General features: G+C 37.2%; 2 protein-coding genes across 3 annotated transcripts; one reads left to right on the forward strand and one right to left on the reverse strand.

The window, feature by feature from the left end:
- zgc:174935 (uncharacterized protein LOC796019 homolog) lies at nt 1-3,266 on the reverse strand. 2 transcript variants are annotated; one of them, XM_044115797.1, is made up of 5 exons: nt 3,155-3,266; nt 2,667-3,078; nt 1,872-1,926; nt 1,621-1,735; nt 1-1,528 (listed from the first exon to the last, which is right to left on the reverse strand). In XM_044115797.1, the coding sequence occupies exons 2-5, from the start codon at nt 2,958-2,960 to the stop codon at nt 1,117-1,119; spliced, it is 876 nt and encodes a 291-aa protein (XP_043971732.1). In that variant the 5' UTR covers nt 2,961-3,078; nt 3,155-3,266; the 3' UTR covers nt 1-1,116. The 2 variants fall into 2 exon arrangements, with proteins under 2 accessions (XP_043971732.1, XP_043971733.1); XM_044115798.1 differs by having other exon boundaries at nt 2,667-3,259.
- Nucleotides 3,267-5,596: 2,330 nt separating this feature from the next.
- On the forward strand, nt 5,597-7,410 carry si:dkey-87o1.2 (uncharacterized protein LOC796684 homolog). Its single transcript, XM_044115799.1, has 4 exons — nt 5,597-6,097; nt 6,606-6,660; nt 6,894-7,011; nt 7,108-7,410. The coding sequence occupies exons 1-4, from the start codon at nt 5,801-5,803 to the stop codon at nt 7,139-7,141; spliced, it is 504 nt and encodes a 167-aa protein (XP_043971734.1). The 5' UTR covers nt 5,597-5,800; the 3' UTR covers nt 7,142-7,410.
- Nucleotides 7,411-9,056: the final 1,646 nt, after the last annotated feature.

A 9,056-nucleotide genomic window follows, 5' to 3' on the forward strand; every position in this document is an offset into this window, starting at 1 on the left:
TTGTGTTGTATTTTATTTTATTTAGGGGTATCAGTGTAAACAAAGAGGCACTAGGATTTCACATTTTTATTTGTAAAAAAATAAAAAGCTTGAAAACCGTGCATCATTTCCCTCCATCTTCACAATTTTTAACTACATTGTATTACACATCTTGTAAAAAAAATCCCAACAAAATATCCTTAAGTTACATGAAAAAAAGTTTAAGTTGGCGTGACTAATCTAGCGGGGCACTTCAAATCCAAACATTTACTAACATGTTCCAGATAGAAATAAATAAACTTGGAAGTCCCAATCCCTCTAATAAATAATTTCTTTTCGGCAGTGCAATCCAAGTTTATTTTACCCGCTGGTATCTTCACCCTGGAAAAGTTGGCAGTCCGTCACAGAGCTTAAAATACATATTTAAAAGAAACTATCATATTAAAACTGTTCACAATTATTTTACAACAAGCCCAATAAATTTCACAAAACAAAACCTGTGCAAGACAAACCCTGCACCATGACATGCTTTAACTTTTCATTTAGTTACAAAAACAGAATCTTGAAAATTCTAATCAAGTCTTATTGAGGACCTACCTCTGCTACAGCTAACATTTAACGTCTTGAGGCAATCACAATTCAGATGACACTTGGTAGGAAACCGAGACATATGGCAAATTATGACCTAGTATATCGAGTTACTGGTCGCAGAGTTGGTCTTTATCTCAAAACAAAAGCACATTTTTAAGTTTACAGGATTTGTTTTTGACTTAATGATTTAGGTGGGAGAGAACACAACACTATGAATCTATTTTTAATTAGGTTGATGTGGCTGATTTAATCCACTGTTCAAGTCTACGGACTATTGCACTGACCATTTTCAAGCTACAGCTTGAAAATCAAAGGTCAGTTTGCAGAAATGTCAAGTGACTGGAAACCAAATCCACATGTATCCCGTTTTCCTGGATGTGCTTCATGTCACCAGCAACATCGTATCCCAACCAAAATAAAAACCGGAATAGTTCAGTCCTTCTGAACAAATCTGCTGAGCTTGACATGTAGAGGAAGAAATGGTTGTTGTGCACTTTTTTACTTCAAGGCATCTGTCTTTATGTCCATTTATACGGCAGGGTTCACCTATTGTTTGGGAGGCTCTTCTTTTTTCTCCTCTTGTTTGGGAGGCTCTTCTTTTTTCTCCTCTTGTTTGGGAGGCTCTGCCTTTTTCTCTTCTTGTTTGGGAGGCTCTGCCTTTTTCTCTTCTTGTTTGGGAGGCTCTGCCTTTTTCTCTTCTTGTTTGGGAGGCTCTGCCTTTTTCTCTTCTTGTTTTGGGGGTTCTTCTTTTTTCTCCTCTTGTTTGGGAGGCTCTGCCTTTTTCTCTTCTTGTTTGGGAGGCTCTGCCTTTTTCTCTTCTTGTTTTGGGGGTTCTTCTTTTTTCTCCTCTTGTTTGGGAGGCTCTGCCTTTTTCTCTTCTTGTTTCGGGGGTTGTTCTTTTTTCTCCTCTTGTTTGGGAGGCTCTGCCTTTGGCTCTTCTTTAATGTCGCACATAGTCCTTGAAGGAAAAATTAAAAAAAAGTAAAAGTTATAAAATGTGATCGGTAGACTTATTCTGCAAATTCAACTGAAATACAGATGCAACATTACTTTATTTGGTCTGGGTACTCTTTCAAGAAGTTACACACTGGACTTTTTTCTGCCAGCTGCTTTTTCAGTCGATCTAGTTCTGCGTTCCACTCTGTCTTCTCTTTCTCCATTTGGGCTGTGGAAGTTATAAACATTAAATGTTTCATTATATCACTAGTAAAAAAAAAAAGAAAAGAAAGAAAGTTAGGTGGTTACGTATACATAAGTGAAAACACTGTTTCCAACATTTAGAAATATGAAGCATTAATTACCTTTGAGGTTGCCCAAGTTTGTTTCCTTTGCTGCCTGCTCATCTGCACCAGATTTCTGCCAATGAACAAGAAAATGTAAGCATATTGCTTGTAGTTTATCATTTATTTCCATTTCCAAACCACAGTTTTGCTTCTGGTAACAGGGGCTGCCTTAAATTGGAAAATGTGACTTTAAAACTTGCAGAAAGAATACAAACCACTATAGCTAACACAGAGCAACATTTAGTCCTGCTACCGTTTGGTTGTACCTACTGGCCTGCTGTGATGTCACTCTGCAAGCAGAGGACAAGCCTGAATTTCTGGTTTGTGCTGATCGAAGAGTAAGCAAGTCACTTGACATCCTTTTACACAAAAAAAAAAAAAAAAAAAACGTGTTCTCAAGGCTTTTGTTGGAGCAAAAATAATCTTTAAGAGTTAATCCAACAAGAAGATGGCTCATAAGGCTCCCACCGGTTTAACACAGAGGTTAGAGTTTTCCTGACATATTTTTAAATGTTAAAAATAAAGTTTGACATCATATTAGACAGGTAACATATTTGGCTCTTGGGTGGGGAGGAATAAATTTAATTTAGACATGTATGTCTAAAAACACATGTCTATTGCTAGACATGTGTCTAAAAAATATTGAGAAGACCATACAGTAGAATATGACTCTTAATAGATAACTTCAAATTTGTGTCAATAGTACTAAGTATATCAGATTGCCAATAATCTCTTCAGATCTGTGTTTTAAATGGTCGTGAAGTATATTGTATTAAATGATTACGCTGATTTTATTTAACCAACTATAATCACCTGGGAACCGTCGCAGCCGGTTAAATCTCCAGCCGCCTTCTCTGCTTTGGTCTGTACAGCCTTCACTTCCTCCTCCATGGCCTTCAGCTCGCCCTCAGCCTTTTCCAGCTCTGTCTGTCTCTCGATCTTCTCCTTCTTGTACTCCTGGAGGACATCGCTGGTCACCCGGAGCTTGATGTCCTGGAACCGGTTCCGCTTCTCTTCCTTCTCGTGGTCCCTTTTGCGGATCTTTAGTAATCCCAACATAAGAAGAGACGTCAGCAACACCAGAGGGAGCACGAGTTGCGTCTTCATCCTGTGCAAGAATAGAACACTCTCTTGTTTTGCGTCCTTAAGTTTCTTAGGGTAAAGGGGGTCAAGAGTTCTTCCAACAGGAGTCCGGGTTCTTCACTCTCCATGCGCCATCCTCAACCTGATAATGAAAGCTCCGCGTCACCAAGGTTACACCTCCTCTCTGCAAGGCAAATTGAAGCCAATCCACAACTCACCTGAGCTTTCTTTGCTCATCTGTTTGGATCGGAGCTGTAAGCAGGAAGAAACGCCCCGTTCCTGCATTGCTGCCAAAGCAGGAACAAGTTCCTGCACCTGTAATGTCCTGGTAACACGTCAGACCTGCCACTTTTTATCTCGCCACTTAAAGGGATAGATAAGAATTTTCACCCTAAGGTTTTGTTGAAAGTTTTACGGAGTCATGTCTTACCTACACTTGCTGAAGCCTGCTACATTTTTATATACTGTAAATAAAGTCAAATTGGACCTGAGTACAGCTAAGGTCAAAGTGTACTTCTACTGTCTAGCAACTCCAATCTAAAACAAAAAGCAGGTGATATTTTAAAAATCTATAAACCATTACATTTTTGGTGGTAATTTACAAATAAGTCAAAAAAATTAAATTAGAGGCTTTATGATCCACCATCCTGAGAAACATGCTGAACAACACATGCAAAATGTTATCAGAGTAACTATATGTGTATATAATTGATATTCAAACTGTGCCTTTTTGTTGACAAAATAAAAATATGGCAAATGAAGAAGAAGATCTACACAATCCATGTACATATGTATGCTGTTGTGAAGCAGTCAAAAAATGTTGATAGAGCAGTATTTTTGCATATGTGCAGGTGAAGATATTATCAAAGGTCTCAAAATAAACTCAACATTCATTTAGGAGTTATTTAAAAAACAAAAAAGAACAACTATTATTGTTGTTGATACACATTTGTGAAGTATACAATAGGGAAATACATAACCATGAGTGAATATCTCCAAATTGCACCTAAAGGGTGGATGCTATTATTTTTGTAGGACTGCCTGGAGTTCACTAGAGCTTTGTGGGTGACACAGAAGTCCCTAACAGAGCTGGCGGATGTTGAGACCAAAGAAGCTCAATAAAGTTTAGGTCTGGAGCACAGGTGTCAAACTCCAGTCCTCAAGGGCCGGTGTCCGGCAGTTTTTAGATGTGCCGCAGGTACAAAACACTGGAATGAAATGGTCTAATTGCCTCCTCCTTGTGCAAATAACTTCTCCAGAGCCTTGCTAATGACCTAATTATTCTATTCAGGTGTGGTGCAGCAGAGGCACATCTAAAAGTTGCAGGACAGCGGCCCTCAAGTCCTGGAGTTTGAGACCCCTGGTCTGGAGGAACACTTGACACTCCCACCTCCAAGAAGTCACTAGACACACTTGTCTTCTCACCTAAACCCAATAAGTTGGTCTCATCGGACCACAGAACAGGTTCCAGTAATCCATGTGCTGAGCCTACGTGTACTCGACAAACAGTTTGTGGGCTTTGTTTTGCATTTCCTTTAATTTAGAGGAACTTTCCTCCTGGAAAGGCAGCCATGCAGATTAACTTGATGCAGCGAGCAGCAAATGATCTGAGCTCTAACAGGCTGATCACCTGCCAACTTTCAACCTCTGCAGGACTGCTGGCATGCATCTATTTTCAAAAGACAAACTGGTCCGAAGCAAAGTAACATGTCTTCAGTCCCATGAAAAGATATGGGCTAACATATTTTCAGAAATTTGATTGGTGTTCTTGCTTTGGAGAGATACTGTATAGTGTAAAATGTGCTTAAGTACAACTTTTCCTCAGAAATTAATAAATGTTGACATATTTCAGCACAACATGCCTTCCTTACTTTTATTTGTTAGTTTTTTTTTGTACATCCACTCTAAGCAAGAAATAACAAGCAAACATATATTATACTTACCCTATATTCCTCCATGCATATGTTTTTCTAGATTTGTGTGATGCAAAGGCCATGGTTAAGGGTCATGGGGCAGAGATTACAAGAGAACACTTTAAAATAAATAAAGCTGCATTTACTGAACATCCAGGCAATTTTTTACACCACTTTACTTTTGTGCCAAAAGTGTCTCTGGCCAGAAAAACCCTTACTTGTTCCTTTCCCAGAAAGATCTTTGAATGCCACATCTTGAATAAACAACATAGGATTTTTTTTATGATGGGGCTCTTTTAAGATGAAGAACTCCACTTTGGCCTTTAAAGTTGTTGCCTCAGTCTAACAAGCTAATCTGGATTTACTGGTGGTACAATGTTCCCTGCTTAGTACCTAAACAGAAAGTCACTTTAGAAACAAAAAAACTAAACTGAACTATCCCTTTAAGAAATCTAATCAATTTGCCCTTTCATATTTTATATAAAATCACCTTAGCGTTTTCGGAACTTTTAACAAAAGCCACACAAAGATTTAGGTAATTTTCTTGCAAATGAATACGTTTAATTATCAATTAACCGCATTATATTTCACAGTTAAACTATAATTATGTAGCCTATGAGGATTTTTAAAAATTCCAACATCAACTAGTCTTTGGGAAAAAAAAGCGAAATTTCAAAAGCAACTTAAATATATGCGTTTTTCTTTTACTTTTCTTTCTTTAAAAAAAAAAAAAAAAAATGTCACCAGGAAGCAGGTGTATCGACACGCCCAGCTTGCTCGACAGGTAGAGCCGGTTGCTTCAACTTTGGTGGTGCTGTTCTCGGGGAGAGAGCTGGTGACATTCTTCCAGGGATGAACAAGTGACTACCGGCAGGTTTTACCACAGCAGACGGCCCCAATCAAAATCTACCATCGATCGAGTAAGAACAAGAACAGCAACAACAAAAGAAGATGAAGCTGGTGGTTTTTTTTGTCGCCGTCAGCGTGGCGGTTATGGTAGCGATGATTTTCCAGACTCTGCGACAGGAGCTGAGTCTGCGTAACCTGAGGGCCCGCGTGTTGGAGAGCTCTGCGGAGGTCAAGAGGAGGGAAGACTCCATCATGGACATGAAAAATAAAATCCAGAAGCTCAAATCCACAGTAGATGACGTCAACGTAAAGCTGGGGGACCTGAAGAAGGAGAAAGCAGAGAAGGAGAAGGCGGTGCAGGAGGCTGAGACAAGTCTGAAGACCTGCAACGAAGCGAAGGCAAGGCACAAACACTTTCATAAAGCTGTCAATGTTTCAAGCAGTGGCGGTTTGTACCCTGGGCAAGCCCCCCCCCTTCCCCCCCTTTTTTTACTCTGGATTTAGGACATATATAAGAAACAAGTTTCTTGAATCTCAATCTGATTAAATGAATCTCACAGTCAAACCTAAAAATGTGTACGTTCAGCATAAAAGGTTTCGTTTACTTCTTATAAGGTGCAGAATACATGAGAATGCTTAATCATCATGAAGGGACATCAAGGCAACTGAAAAGCTATTAAGCATGCAACATGTCCCCCATGTTTAGGAATTTGAATAATGCACTAACAGCCAATTTGATTGAAATATATATATTAAATACATGACAACTGAATGGGGATTGCAGCTCCTCAGTTACAGGATGAACTCCTACCACCCTTGCCACTGTTGTCTCTATAATGTATATTGTTTTGTACATGGCCTTCTTCTTTTCCACTCCTAACAAGTGCATTTATATTCAACACTTTAGGGAAACGCTGAAAAGAAGAAGACAGAGATGGAGGAATCCATAAATAAACTTAAAAGTAAGTCCAGACAGAAGAATCCTATCACTGAATTGTAGCAATATGAATGTAAATAAGGGGATTATGTTTCCTGGTGCAGTCTCATGAAGTGTTATTAGCTCTCTCTTCAAACCTCTTGTTTTGCAACATGGTGTCATTTATTGAAATCTAATGGCGATGACATAGCAATCATTTAGACCTGTTTCTAGGCATCAAATACAGAAATTCTTCAATGTATTTATTTATTTTTTCAGCTGATCATGAAGCAGCTAAGAATAAGGCTCAAGAGGAGATTGGGAACTTGAAAAAACAGATCTTGGAAAGAGAAAAAACCATTTGTGCCCATGCAGATATGACTAAGGAAGACGCACGGTAAGATGAGTAAAGCAAAGAGCTACTGGTCATGGTGACATCAAAGCCTTATTATATCAAGTCCTGATTTCTGATTTTCTCTTTTTGTTTTTGTAGGAAACTGTGTGGAGAGTCTGCTCCACCACAATGAAATCAAATCTGAGTAACCTTGGTTGAACTTTTCCACATGGCGGCACACCTAAAAAGAACCATCTATAAGTTTTGTTGGCATCTTTTTTTTTTTTTTTACCTTCTTATTTTTTATATATTGTGGTCATGCACATTTAGCTGACTTATGGGAAAAGGGAAATATTTTTTAAAAATGTTATTTAAATTATGTGTTGTTTTTGAAGTGATTGGTTTGGTTGAATATCGTTTGGCTTCTTGAATCTTTAAAATACATTAAAACATATTTGTGTATTGTGGAATTTATTATTTGCACTGCTGGACTCAGAGAATTTTATTATTTGAAACATCACCATAGGCACAACAGTAAAATAGTTAAATAATGTGACGACCCTTCAGCTGAGCGGCTTAGTCCTTTGACTCCCTCTAGTGGAGAATTTAGTTTTTTTTCATAGTGTTGATAATGGCAAAACCTTTTGTATTACTTTGGTTGTGCTTAGTAAATATACCTTATAGAAAAATGTTTTAAAATTAGAAAAAACAATCTGATACTTGAGGGGTTCTAAACAATATAAACATTGCACCATTTATTTTCTGGTTATGAGTTAGTTATTAAAGCTGGCCATTTTCAAATTTGTCCGCTAAAAGCTTTGTGGTTTTTGAACATGCAGGTTCATTCAGTTTTTAGTATTCATTTTCTGTGCAGTTTTGCTTAGTCTCTTTTTATTTTTGCCCACTTATTGTTTTTTTTATTTATTTATTTATTACTAACTTCATTAATCATATTGCCTCCAGCTAACGTTCCAGGCGAGAGGCGGGGTCATCCTGGACAGGTCACCAGTCTGTCGCAGGGCAACACAGAAACAGACAGGACACACAACCATTCACACACACACACACACACACACACCTATGGAGAATTTAGAGAGACCAATTACAGTCAGACATATAACATTTTATTTTTATCAGAATTTCAGACAACTTCTAAAAAATAACATGACTTGCAAAAATTTTCAAAAAAAGAGTCATTTTCACATAGACCAATTTGTTTGAACTAAGGTTTATCCCAATAAAATGCCTGTAAATCTTAAGTTTTGTTGGCTTTAATCATTGTTGACACAAAGAACATTTTTATTTTCTTCCCATAGAAGGCACATTTACAGAAATATAATGGAATTGAATACATTTACTATTTTATTATAGTACATTTAAATTTGAGGAAAAAAATATGTTCTATTGATATATGTGTACTTTGGAATACATTAAAGAAATAATTTTATTTTTTGGATTTTGGAACCAAGTTGTACAGAAAATATAATTAAACATCTATCTATATTTTCAATATTGTCTTCATTGTCAATTTGGCTATATACCACCGTATTTATCTATAACAACGTTTTGAAGTAAATTATTCAACAATTAATTTTCCTCTCGAATTAATAGAATATTTTTGAATTTGAATTGAATATAATTTCATTTTCTGTATTTTGTCATCTAAGTTGAAATCTACATGCCAGTGACTAAAAACTGAAAATTATTGGGTTTAAATTGTTTTTTTTTTTTACTGCAAATTAAATGGACACATTTACAATGTCTAACTCATTAATACTCAATGTCCATTTGACTATTAAAGAGACATAGAGTCTATACATAATTACATTGATCAACTAAGTTACTTAGTCCTGCGTCCCTCATTTATATCACATTGTGAAATTGGAAATACTTGTGACAGAGACTGGGGTTCATGAAACTTGCCACTTCTCCAACACATCTAGGAAACTACAGTTTTTTTTCCGTCTTAGTGAGTCGAGAAAGTAAAACAGATCACTGGTTGCTATGACAAAGTAGATATTACAGGAAGCTCTGTTCATCCTTCAACCAATCCTGATGCAAATCTCAAAGCACGTGACATGGCCATGCACTTACGTCACTGTTACGGT

This window comes from Gambusia affinis, linkage group LG05 (genome assembly GCF_019740435.1).
Source record: "Gambusia affinis linkage group LG05, SWU_Gaff_1.0, whole genome shotgun sequence".
Classification (NCBI taxonomy): domain Eukaryota; kingdom Metazoa; phylum Chordata; class Actinopteri; order Cyprinodontiformes; family Poeciliidae; genus Gambusia; species Gambusia affinis.

Coding starts and splice junctions, on each gene's coding strand:
- zgc:174935 (XM_044115797.1), bottom strand. CDS start 2,960: ATGAAGACGCAACTCGTGCTCCCTCTGGTGTTGCTGACGTCTCTTCTT. Junction 1,736..1,871: donor AAACTTGGGCAACCTCAAAG/GTAATTAATGCT, acceptor TAACTTCCACAG/CCCAAATGGAGAAAGAGAAG. Junction 1,529..1,620: donor GAGTACCCAGACCAAATAAA/GTAATGTTGCAT, acceptor TTTTCCTTCAAG/GACTATGTGCGACATTAAAG.
- si:dkey-87o1.2 (XM_044115799.1), top strand. CDS start 5,801: ATGAAGCTGGTGGTTTTTTTTGTCGCCGTCAGCGTGGCGGTTATGGTA. Junction 6,098..6,605: donor AGACCTGCAACGAAGCGAAG/GCAAGGCACAAA, acceptor TCAACACTTTAG/GGAAACGCTGAAAAGAAGAA. Junction 6,661..6,893: donor ATCCATAAATAAACTTAAAA/GTAAGTCCAGAC, acceptor TTATTTTTTCAG/CTGATCATGAAGCAGCTAAG.